The sequence below is a fragment of the Notolabrus celidotus genome, chromosome 19 (genome assembly GCF_009762535.1).
Source record: "Notolabrus celidotus isolate fNotCel1 chromosome 19, fNotCel1.pri, whole genome shotgun sequence".
Lineage (NCBI taxonomy): Eukaryota > Metazoa > Chordata > Actinopteri > Labriformes > Labridae > Notolabrus > Notolabrus celidotus.
This window is the reverse complement of record NC_048290.1, coordinates 24,432,067-24,444,090: the sequence shown is the minus strand read 5'-3', so window position 1 is coordinate 24,444,090 and position 12,024 is coordinate 24,432,067. Positions and strand designations below refer to the sequence as shown.

At 39.0% G+C, this 12,024-nt stretch overlaps 2 protein-coding genes across 3 annotated transcripts; one reads left to right on the top strand and one right to left on the bottom strand.

The window, feature by feature from the left end:
* Positions 1 to 90: 90 nt before the first annotated feature.
* On the bottom strand, positions 91 to 5,086 carry fam166b (family with sequence similarity 166 member B). The gene is made up of 6 exons (XM_034710087.1): positions 4,928 to 5,086; positions 3,461 to 3,609; positions 2,315 to 2,469; positions 1,730 to 1,859; positions 313 to 483; positions 91 to 217 (listed from the first exon to the last, which is right to left on the bottom strand). The coding sequence occupies exons 1-6, from the start codon at positions 5,053 to 5,055 to the stop codon at positions 111 to 113; spliced, it is 840 nt and encodes a 279-aa protein (XP_034565978.1). The 5' UTR covers positions 5,056 to 5,086; the 3' UTR covers positions 91 to 110.
* A 2,028-nt stretch (positions 5,087 to 7,114) lies between these two features.
* On the top strand, positions 7,115 to 11,870 carry si:dkey-106l3.7. 2 transcript variants are annotated; one of them, XM_034710086.1, is made up of 6 exons: positions 7,115 to 8,558; positions 9,886 to 10,038; positions 10,234 to 10,405; positions 10,560 to 10,642; positions 10,808 to 10,905; positions 11,201 to 11,870. In XM_034710086.1, exons 1-6 carry the CDS (start codon positions 7,989 to 7,991, stop codon positions 11,286 to 11,288), a joined length of 1,164 nt encoding a protein of 387 aa, XP_034565977.1. In that variant the 5' UTR covers positions 7,115 to 7,988; the 3' UTR covers positions 11,289 to 11,870. The 2 variants fall into 2 exon arrangements, with proteins under 2 accessions (XP_034565977.1, XP_034565976.1); XM_034710085.1 differs by having other exon boundaries at positions 9,886 to 10,047.
* Positions 11,871 to 12,024: the final 154 nt, after the last annotated feature.

The following is a 12,024-nucleotide window of genomic DNA, read 5'->3' as shown; positions in this document are numbered from 1 at the left end:
CGTCTTCTTGTATGCCAACAGTGAAGGTGTAAATGTTAATCCATATACCAAAACTCCCTGATATGTTCTTAGACTCATGTAACCATTTCCTTTTGCTGTGAGTGAACATTTTATTTTTGTTTGAATGACTTGTCCTGAGGAATCCTCCTGATCCCGCTCTTTTCCAGTGCATTCTGGGAAAGTTGGCTGAAGGTTTGTCCATACAAGAACTGATATCCTGCAAGGCATAAAGTTTCACATGCTTTGACTTAACCCCTTCAGAAGCCTTTTTAGAAAATGTTTGGTCACTGTTTTGCTTACACTGAAACACACCTGGGATGTGTCCTGTGTAAAATGGCACCAGCCCCCTGTCTGATGGATAGATGGTGGGCATGGCAGATGAGCTGTCCTTTCTCCCTCCAAACTGGATCAGAGCCTGGTTGGTGGTGATGGGGTAGCCTTGGCCAAATAGGAAGCGAGATTTCGGCACATGTCCAGCGAATCCTTTGAAAAGAGATCATTCTGTGAGCTGCTGGGATTTTATAAAGAAACGTGGTACCAATATTGTTTATACATACAATTATCTAAACCAGAATTTCCAAAGGCCTTTTCAAACTATTGTTGGCTATATTTTCACTTTGTGGCTATTTATGGTTCTACTTCCAGCACAAGCAAATAGCCTTTTGATCTAATACACACTAAAATGTAATTCCAATTGAATGTCACCACTACCTCCTTTTTTTTTTTTACCAACATTTTAACTATGCAGGCCTTTCAAGCTACTAACTTGTGTCCAATGTTTTGGGATTTTTATGCCCCCTAATGGCAAGTTTTTGATGAGCAGAGTTTAAAGTAGCAATTATCAATATTTCTTGCCCATAAAAAAGAGAGAATTACTGCTTATAATTAAAAATGATGGCTTGTTTTGCTAAACACAAAGACATTTATTATCTGATCCATTCAGCTCTACAAACCATTTTAGTGTCTTTCAGCTAGTTATCTGATTGTCTCCTTTACAACTTCATATTTTGGTTCAGCTTCCTGCCCAACACTGAAGCAGCAAATAACAGATGACATATTGGAACATTTAAAATTTTAAGAGTGTGTGGAAACCAAAACACGAGCTAAAATATTAGGATGTGTAGTACTGTAAATATGCAAAAAGTAAATAGCTTCCCATCCATAGACTGTAAAAAATATGGACGTAGTATCCGTGACGTCACCCATCTGTTTCTGAACGCTGTTTTGAGACCAATCGGCTGCGGCAGCCATATTGCTTCTGTCGAGCCAGTGTGACGTAAAGAGGCGGGCTTTGAGCCTCCTAGCCAACAGCTGCAGTGTTCCCACAGGCAGCTGTGCCTCTCATTGGAAGACTGGTAATCTCAATATCTTCGAAATTGCCGAATTAGAAAAAAATTCACCCCCCTCACAGTGAGAGGACATCGAGAAATGAGCTATTCAGACTACACTCATCTTTTGTACCAGGCTGTAAACATGTTTATTAATGCTGCAAAGATCGTCTTTTCCCCATTCATGTGTATGTGACTTCCGGTACTTCTGGAGCCAGCCTCAAGCGGATCCTCGATGAACTGCAGCTTTTAACACTTCCACATTGACTCATATTTTTAGACCGGAGGTTGCCGCTTGTTCCCATCTGAACTACGAAACTCTTTATGATTGTAGACGTAAGGCCTTATGAATTACATTTTAAGAAGTCCGTTCTTTTATATGAAATGTATTTTTGTTGTACCTGAGATAAAGTGCTTGTGTGGGTCATCATCATCATCCATGACATATGGAGTGACAGGGGGTGCAAAGGGCTTTACGGGCTTGTAGGAGAACACTTTGTCGGAGATTGCTGTCAAAGGTGGTCTCTGTCTCTGTGGGGAAAAGACAAAGGAAAGGAAAAATGCATCATTTAGAGATCATAAGATCTCTGATAAAAATTAACATCCAACAAGCTTTAACACAACTAGATTCTACATTATAATGTAGCTTGTATCAGTTATATTTAAACACAGGTTCAATGTAAATCATCTCCATTTATAAAATTGGTACATTTTTAACTGAACGGACATTTTTTGCTAAAAGACATGAGATTGAGAAGTGCTAATGAGTCCTTTACATGACCATGAATGAAAACTAATTTGAATCATGTAGACATAATAAGTGAATCTGTAGCTGGTCCATTGGAAAGCTGATCACTTCTGCCTCTCAGTCTTTCATCAAAGGCAGATAACGTTACAGTGAGCTGACACTGGATTTCCACCATGGATAATTAAACAAGAGTGAACCAGTTCAAAGGTGCCATGTCAACATGTCGCAGAGAGGTTACCTCAGACTGTTGGTTGGTGTAGTTGGCAATAGCAGGCAGGTCTGATGATCGCCGGTGCATCCATGCATGTCTCTCCTGCTTAAACTCAGACATGGCTTTACGACGCGTGTCAGAGTAATTGGTGCCAAAGTAGTTCTGGCATTTTGGAACGAAGCCTAGAACAGCAACAAGCAACATTTATGGATTAGTTCACCTGAATGCACACTGATGTCTATCCATGAAGATACTTCATGGATACTTAATTGTTGATGATGATAATGGAAGGTCTTAAATTGTTTGGTTGCTTCATTGTAGATGTTCCTTATTTTATATAAAAAAAAAAAAAAAAATCCGTATTTACTTTTGTGCATTGCCTTTACACTGCTTGGCAGTACCTGCACCCAAATGGACTTGAAGCACTTTCTTACTCTTACTGATCTTGTTTCCTCTTGTCTAGATCTTTGCTTGTGTTGTTTTGTTCTCATATGTACGTCGCTTTGGATAAAAGCGTCTGCTAAATGACATTGTAACATTGTAACATTGTTACTTCTGGTTTGATTCATTTAATTTGATATGAATCTTTATTTTGCCTCCATAATAATGAACTGGTTGATACATACATTTAGTCTCTGGTGCTCACAATAACAGAATGTGTTGTGTACAGAGTATTTCCAGTGAAAACAATCCACAGAAGTAACTAGCAAATAATTAAGATTTTACCATGCTTGATTCTCGGCTCTTCAGCAAACAAAATCAAATCAATCCAAACAAACAGAAGAGAAGGATTTTTAAATGTAATTTGGGTAATCTTTACTTTAAATATGTGGGATTTGTTTAAATATTTGCATAGGATACTAAAACATTTTTGAAATCAAAATAGTTAAGGCTACTGCAAACAGGGCAGTTCAGTGTAGGTTACCATGATATCAACAATGTCCCCTGACTGTATGTTTGTGGACGCACATTATTCTTGTGTTTCTTTGGCCTCATGTTGTTGTAAAGTTAAAAAACTCATAGAGGCATAATGTTTGATGAATCGTAACTAAACCATACTGTAATTTTAAATATTCCTTAACTTAATTTAGTGTTTGTATGCAACATTAACTCATTGTCCATGAGGTGTTCAGTTTCTTGGTTGACCCCTCTGTGTAAGTGTGTGATATCTACCTGTGTATCCTGGTATCATCTTCAGTTCCAGAGCAGTGTCGTAGTGTGCAGAGGGGACAGAGGGTTCCGTGTCAGGACGGCTGATGAGTTTAGATGTGAGTCGGCCGTATGACTTCCCCATATTGAGCTGTGGGCAGTAACCGGTATACCTGAAGACAACAAGGAGTCCAGGTCTTAAACAAAGTAATGATTCTGAAGGACTTCGGCAGCTGCTGTAGGTGGTTATGGTGGTGGGGTTTAGGACTTAAAGCTGCTGTTGGTAGGACTGGTGTAAAAACGTTACTTTTTTCTGCTGGGTTTGGAGAAAAGGTCATAATACTCATCGGTACAGATTAGCGGTAAGTGGAGTAATGTGAGACTATTGTGAAATCTCTGCGTTTTCCAATGCCTTTGTATCAAGCAATGTTACTATTCCCCTCGTTCCCGTTATGACAGACCAATCATAGCTAATCTCCAATCCTCTGTGCTGATTGGTTAAGGGGCGGCCCCTACTACGTCCTCCGATTGGTTATATAGGCACTATCATGACTGCACACAAAAAAGGTAAAAAAAGATCTCCACCCACTGAACCCTCCCTACCTCTGCCTGTCCACTGCTGCCTGAGCTCATACCACACATCATGTACACACACATATACACAGGTCACTGAATGCATGAAACACACATACATTTATAAACACACACACTCTTTTACTCTTTTTATTCCACTACTCCAGTTTACTTTATTTTCCTTATTCTTTCTTTTTCTTTACTTTATCTTAATTTAGGATTTACCTCTTTATTTCATTATCTCTGTACCTCTTTATTTCTCTACTTCCTTATTTCTTTATCACTTTATTTTGGTGCCTTGATCCACAGTATCCTGTAACCTGTTGAGTCCTCTGCCTCCCTCCTCCTCCTTCCACCACAGATCAACAATGGACAGAAAGGGGTTAAAACACCCTGAGCTGTCCCATCCATAGACTGTATATTATTATACAGTCAATGGTGACTACCAACAGCAGCTTTAAGATACATTCAAAGAAATTAAATGTGTTATAAATAAAGGAGAAATGCATATTGCTACTAATGTTAATTCAATGTATTGTGGTCATATTTAGTGTTGACAAATTAGCATAATTATCCTGACTTACAGTTTTACTATTCTTGAACTATCTTTGTGGACAAGTTAGCATGAATACCATGCTGTAATTCAGTACATAACAAAGCTGCAACAAAGCTACAATTAAGCCAGGTGACACTGTAAACACTAACAGTATTTATGAACCTTTCAGTGTTTTTACAGTTTTATCCATGGTTTTATCACGCTGTATTTCATTGCACGCCGTGGTCGCATTTGACCTGTAATGATTTTAAAGTACTGAGAAGCACAGAGCGTTAAAGTCCGTGCAGTCATGTTTGTATAGTAATTTAATCTGTTATATTAAAGGTTTAAACTGCAGGAGGGATGCAGCCTACTGTACTCACCCCGGTATGTGGCCTGGATCAGGTGTCAGGACACTGCTCAGTTTCGGGGCATATTTCTTCATGTTGACCCTATTTGAAGCCACTGGCAAGTCCACCGACAGAGCTCCGTGTTTGCTGGTTGCTACCATAGACTGTAAAAAATAGGTTGCTACAGGGAATTAAACACAAACACTGATGGAGCCAAGTGACATTGAAGTGACGTATTACTCAACTTTTTCTCAGGGGCAGAAGCTAGAGGACGGAAGACTCATTGTTATTGGGGAAAAGGCTGTTTATATGACACTGACAGCGACACAACACCTCTGAGGAGATTATTTCTACACAACATTTCTCCTTAGTTAATTTTTTTAATAACCCAAACGGACGTGGACTTACCATGATGATTAAAAATAAGTGAAATATGGTTAATAGACGTATTACAACTGTGATGGAAATTCATGTGACATGCTTAACGGCGCCCCCTAGCGGCTTTGTAGAACTTTGCAATCACTGTCAGGAATGAAGTTACCATAATGACTGTTAATGCCAATGTGCAGAACAAGGCCTTTGGAATCGTTGTGGTTTAGGGTTAGACTGATTAAACTACATACTGATTAAACTACATAGAGTAAAATGTTATCAAACAACGACAGATATACACTCTTTAGCCTACAAACTAGACGGATATTTTTCCTATTTAAATTCCAATACATGTTCAATAATGTTTATAATAATAATAATAATAATAATAATAATAATAATAATTATAATCATTATTATAATCATTATTATAATTATTATAGTTATTATAATTGACATTATAATTATTATAATTGACAGGAGGATGATAGCAAAACTATCTTCTCTGATGGACAACACGTCACACCCCCTCCAGGAGACCATAAAAACACTAGTTTTTTCAAGTAGCTCGTTCAGTGACAGATTTCTTCCCCCGCAGTGTCTCACAGAGAGATACCGCGGTTCTTTTCTTCCTCCAGTGGTCAGACTCTATAATCCATAATATATATGTGTGTGTGTGTGTGTGTGTGTGTGATTTGAGATATGCTTATCTTTTACCTCTTTAATAACTTTTTAATAATTGTTCATTTATAGGCTCTTGTTTGCTTTATATATTTCTTTTGCACTTTGTCTACTCTGTTACTGTAACACTTAAATTTCCCCGTGTGGGACGAGTAAAGGAATCTCTTATCTTATCTTATCTTATCTTAATTATAATAATACTGTTCAATACAAGTAACTAAGTGCTTTACAGTGGGCAATAAAAACAAGAAGAAGTGCAAAGCAAAATGAAGCCATAAAAATAAAATGAAATAAAAGCTTAAAAACATACACACTTATAAAACAGCCCCTTAAAATCAGATCTAAAATTAAATAAAATCACACAACAAAATAAAAGCTTCCCTGTCAAAATGTGTCTTGAGTAATGACATGAAACAAGGGACTGACTCTGCAAGTCTGATCTCCTCTGGCAGGCTGTTCCAGAGTGTAGGAGCCCTGACTTAAAAAGCCCTGTCCCCTTTGGTTTTCAGTCAGTTCCTTGGAACAGCTAAGAAAACACTGCCAGAGGATCTCAGACTGTGACCAGGTTTGTAGGGGGATAAAAACTCAGAGATATATCTTTATATTTATTTCCTGTGACAACAAACTGAAAAGTGGTTTAAAACCTTTTTCAAACCAGCAGGAATAAAATCTAGTAAATATTTTTTCTTTTTTCAAATGATCTTCTTTGATAACAGTAAATTCGCTAAGCCCCAGAATATTTATTCTTACAACACCCATAAGCTGCCAAGGCCACACACATTACCTCAGTATGATAAGCTGCAGACACTCGTGAATAAAAAGCTAAACTGAATCAGTCAAGACAGAAACAAACATAAAAACTGTTGTGACATCAATACAAATACTTTGTGTCTGGTTCTGCTTTATATGGGTCTGTTCTTGGGTGCTGTTTTTTCTGACATCTTTCAACTTTCACTCCCTTTCTAAATGACACAATCTGCAATTTTGTATCCCAAATATTTTCAAAGCAGGCTCAGTATTTGAATTGTAATGCATTGAAGGGGAATGAAAGTAGTTATTTTGCTTCACTGAACTGTACTCTCCCAAATTCAAAACAAAATTCAAGCCAAATAGAAGAGATCTACACATCACACTACAGTTTATGGTTATTACTTTTGATATGTTTTTTTTATTCAGAGCACTTTTTCACTTTCTCCACTAAAGAAGTTGAATTAGTACTTCCTCTTTTTCCAGTCTTCTTTACTACAGTGTTGGTTTGTTTGAAAATGTGGCGTTACAAGATGGAGGAAATAAAATGGACAACAGCAGATGTAACTGGGCAGACTGAGACAAAATACCTGTGATTTTTGTTTTCCAGGATTGTGAGTGAGCTTTTGTGTTTTAATCACATGATCCATTCTGTCACTCCTCACCTGGGGAATGTAGATCAAATCAGTGGCTGGGATAGGAACATTCTTTCTCCACATTCCTCTACTCACAGATAAATGTTGGTTTGTTGAAATGATGATTTATTTGGAGTCTTATTATGGTTCCTCTTTTCACACAGTATATATTGTGTAGCCTCTGACAAATTTGATCATATTGTGTTACCATATGACACACTCAGGCTTAACTCTTTAAGGGCAGCTCTGAGACTTGTTGCTTTATCTCTGATGGGATTTTAAGCATCAAAATTCCTCTGTTTTACTCTCTCAGCACTTTGGTATCTGAAAAGCACACTCTTAAAGACTTTTGTTGCATATTTTCCATTTGAAGTACCACCCATAAATCCATAATTACTCTCTATTAGGCTTTGATTCCCACAGGTGTTAGGAAAAATCCAACAGATGAGTCACTCTTATTCCAGTATTCAGCGACAGGGAGCAGCAGGTATCAACATGCAGCTGTGACAGGACAGTTGCTGCTGACAGAGGCGGGGTGAGGGAGCAGAGGCGGATCAGAGGCATGTTTTGAATTCTATGCAGCCAGTTTACCTCAGCTAATGACTGTGTGGGCCGTCTAAACTGCTGCTCATTTTGTTTGCTGGAGCAGAGGTGCGAGGATGAATTTATACAGGAGTTTTGGGAACCTCATGGAGGCCTGGGTGACTGAAGGAGCACAGGGTTTGGACTCAGAATGGCTTGGAATTAATAATGAAGACTCTCTTGAAGCTTCCTCAAACCTGCGCTCAGAATCAGTGGACTCTGGAGTGGAGACGGCCAGCTCTGAGACATCTTTTCCTGTGACATCCTGCTCTGTCTTAACGGATAACTCAGAAATAAATGCGTCAACATCTCAGTCTCCTGTTCTATCCTCTCCTGTGTTCTCCTCTTCCTCCTTGTCCTCCCCTCACCTCTATCCCAGGAGGGCTCCGGACATCTTATCCCAAAAATTGGAGCTAACATTACAACGGGCTGACTCTAAATGCCTCAAGGAAAACTCAGAACTCCCTACAATGGACGAGGTGCCCAGGATGCGGCATACATCAGAGTTAGTAAGAGGTCAAAGGTCAGAAAGTTTTGGCCTGAGGAGGACAGTCAACCCATCAGCTTCCACGAGGCAGATGTCGGAAATGTGCAAACGACCAGTGTCAATTAGTTATAACATGCAACAAGCTCAGACAAGATCAGAGGTGAGATAATGTTTCTGCCACAAACCTTGTTCAAATATTTAGGGATCCAGCAGAGGAGACACAAACATTTATGTTTGATTTCTGTTAGTGCTTAACTGGGATCACTTCCAGGGTTACATAAATTCAGTTGTAACATGTGTGGTCTTGCACAGCACAGGCTTGTAAATGTAAAAGTAAAACCTGAAGGAAAGTCCCACGGGTGTAACGAGGCCTCTACTTTTACTGTAGTTAAAGAGTTGCAACATAAGTTGCTCTCATATTTAAAGTAGGACAGGCATGTCATTACTCATACAGTATCTCTTTCATGCTCACAACCCATCACAAGTCTGTCTGTGGTGCGAGGGATCATAAACCAGTCTGCCCAGGTGACTTAACGCCCACAGGTATGACAGGAATGGATGGGGATATGTGGGGGAAGTTGAGCAGTCTGTAAGGCTTTGGATAAAAGTGGCAGACACATTGTTTAACAGAAAAAAACAGACTCAATTTAAAATGTTAACCAGAGCAACAATAGTAAAACACATGAGAGACTTTCTTATTGTTATTTGATTTGAGCTTGTTGCTTTCCTGAGTATAGTGCTCAAATCAGGTCACCCTGTCAGCTCACGTTGCTTTTGAAACAACTGGATTAGTTGTACCAGTTGTCTTTAATTTATATGATAGTGCTAGGGTGTGTGCTTTCATGACTTCAGTTAAGCCCAGGGTTTAAAAGGCTCATAGGAAGGCATCACAAAAGAGCCACATGATAAGCTAATAAGTCATAATGACTCGCACATCACGCATCACATGTCATTCTACTTTAATTATCCTAAACCCTGAACTCATAATCTGAGTACTCAAAGTTCTTCTGGAGGCTAGAGCCAGGGTACACTCTTGACAGGTTACCAACTTATACCAGGGCTAACATACAGACATACAACCAGATACACTCACTTTCACAACTAAGGGCAATTCAGAGTGACGGGTTGACGCAACCAGCATGTCTTTGCATTGTGAGTACCCGGAGGGAACTCATACATGCAAACTCAACACAGAAAGGTCCCCAGCGAGGTTCCAAACCAGGAACCTTCTTGCTGTTAGGCAACAGTGCATGCTAACCACTGCACCATCATGCAGACCATCCTCATGAGTAAAATACACAATATTGCCTCAACAGTACCAAGCTATGAGTCACAATAGTATGCCATATACATGTTGTGTTTACACTGCAGTATTCTGCAAGACTCTTCAAACACTTCCTGATTGGACTTTTCATTTGAATAAACTTGAAAACATGACATTTTGAGTTGAATCCTAAAACCTTTACCTCTCCTATCAATGTGTGCAGGTCGTGTGTGATGAGAAAAAGAAAGATCTGAGTCCAGGTCTCTGCTACCTGGAGCAGGTGTGCCAAATGCTGGAGGAAATTGCCAGACAGCAGATGCAGAGCCGAGTGTTACAGATGGAGATGGATGCCCTGCGGGAGCATCAAGACATGGAGGTGAGCCAGGTGAACCCATTCATGTATCACACCTTTGCATACCAATGAAGAAGTCGTCACACTTTCAGCACTGTGCTGGGTTCATTAACAGGACGATAGCTTGTCAGGCTGTTGGTGACAAGACGTTTTCGAACAGCCAGAGAGTTGATTTTAATTCAACAACATTGTTGTCCTCATCTCTTGGCTCTCTTTCAGGCTCCAGACAACTGTCGGAGTGACTCTAAAGCTGCTGAGGAGGAGCTCTTATGTAGTCTAAAGCCTGGAAATACAAGTCCAGACTGCAGAGCCCAGCAACGGAAAGATAAGCCTAACAGGCATTTTCGGCAAAGATCAGCCTCAGATCCAACTATTGCATTGCTGCATTTGAGTGAGTCACTGTCCAACTGTTATTTCACCTTTTGAGGTTATGCTCTGTCTATTTTATATAACTATTGATGTGTTTTCATTGCCAGTTTGAAAAAGAATCACATCAATAGTGTAGTTATAGATGTGATAGTTATAGTGTGTGTTTATGTGCACAGGAATGTTAAATACAGACAGCAGAGGGCAGCACCTGAGAACAGATGGCCTGCATGAGAAGGAAGAGGAAGTCCATAAAAAGCAGGTAGAACACTTTCACATTCAACAAATCATTTGGACTTAAATGATAATACTGAAATACTTGTTAAGGCTTAAAAAATGTTTTGCGCTTTCCACATAAAAAGTTAAATGCATTGAAAATACAGTCAATGTGAAATTGATTCACTGATGTGCAATTGTGTAATTTCAGGAGTCTAAAAAAGAGGAGTCTAAGGTCACTCGCAAGAACTGGAAGTTAAAATTTGGGTCTCTGAGAAGAGAGGAGTTTACTGTCAGAGACACCAATGGGTGAGATGTTATATTTATAACCATAAGCTCAAAGGGGGCAGTAATATCAAGCTCATGTGAAGCATGGTGCACTGAGGAAATGTGTGTGCTGCTCTAACATGGCAGTCGGCCACACTGACGCAGTGGTCCAGAACTAATGCACAGAAGATGCAGAGGCTTTGCTGGGAGTTCATTTTAAGTCAGTGCTTCTGTTCTTCTTGAACATTTTGTCCCCTTTTCGCCAAACTTAGCACACATACTGCTTCCAGCTTTGTCTTACCTCAGCTCTAAATTATGAATTTTTTTATCTGCACAGCCAACAGATGCAGCCATCTGAGAGAAACTCGGCCCGACGACGGTTGAGCCAGCTGTTCGGGAGGAACAGGAAAACTCTGCCTGTGTAAATGGAACACAGTGTGTCTGCTTGAACATTTGACTTACTGTTCTAAAGAGAAGGCTTTTCTGAAAAAGGTCTGAGCACTGTGTGCTTCATAATGACTTCATTCAGCCTATGTGATGGAGCAATCAGTCATGTCTATTTATTGTCTGCTGTTTACTTGCCTTTTTTATTTATACAGATTTTTCTTTGATGTTTTGATGGTAAAATGCTTTATCCATCATAGCAGCATTTTTATGAGCACTCTATAGATTATTTCACTATCAATGTCAGTTGTCATGATGTAAATTTAACAAGGTAAGTGTAAATAATGATCTCTATGTTATTCAATACAAGAATATTATCCCTCATATACATCATATTCATTAATGTCCTTGGATCTTCATTATTTTTTAGTATCATGTAGCCAATTAGACAATGCAATGTCCGCACACTGTCCCCTGAGTCCTAAGCTCTTCATATTGCCTTTGAGCTGTTTTAAACTAAAATATAACTGCCTTATATTTTAAACTTAGCTTATCCTTGGATCAGATCATTTTGATCCAGTTAAGGGTCTGTATTTTTGCTTGATAAAGAAAATTCACATTTATTGCTACTTGTGATTCCTGATGCTTTATTTTAAAGTCGATTAACATATCATATAATAAAGTTATTGTTTCAGATTTAAAGTGCATTAGTGTTGGTTATGGATCTATTAATGAGTTATAATGGGTTTCCTGCTGTTTCATTCTGCTTCCTGAAAA

Excerpts from the sequence above, each read along its gene's own strand:
- fam166b (XM_034710087.1), bottom strand. The coding sequence starts at position 5,055 with ATGGTAGCAACCAGCAAACACGGAGCTCTGTCGGTGGACTTGCCAGTG. Across the intron at positions 3,610-4,927 it reads GATCCAGGCCACATACCGGG|GTATACCGGTTACTGCCCAC; the intron begins GTGAGTACAGTA and ends TGTTGTCTTCAG. Across the intron at positions 484-1,729 it reads ACACAAGCACTTTATCTCAG|GATTCGCTGGACATGTGCCG; the intron begins GTACAACAAAAA and ends CTCTTTTCAAAG.
- si:dkey-106l3.7 (XM_034710085.1), top strand. The coding sequence starts at position 7,989 with ATGAATTTATACAGGAGTTTTGGGAACCTCATGGAGGCCTGGGTGACT. Across the intron at positions 8,559-9,885 it reads AAGCTCAGACAAGATCAGAG|GTCGTGTGTGATGAGAAAAA; the intron begins GTGAGATAATGT and ends CAATGTGTGCAG. Across the intron at positions 10,406-10,559 it reads TATTGCATTGCTGCATTTGA|GAATGTTAAATACAGACAGC; the intron begins GTGAGTCACTGT and ends TTATGTGCACAG.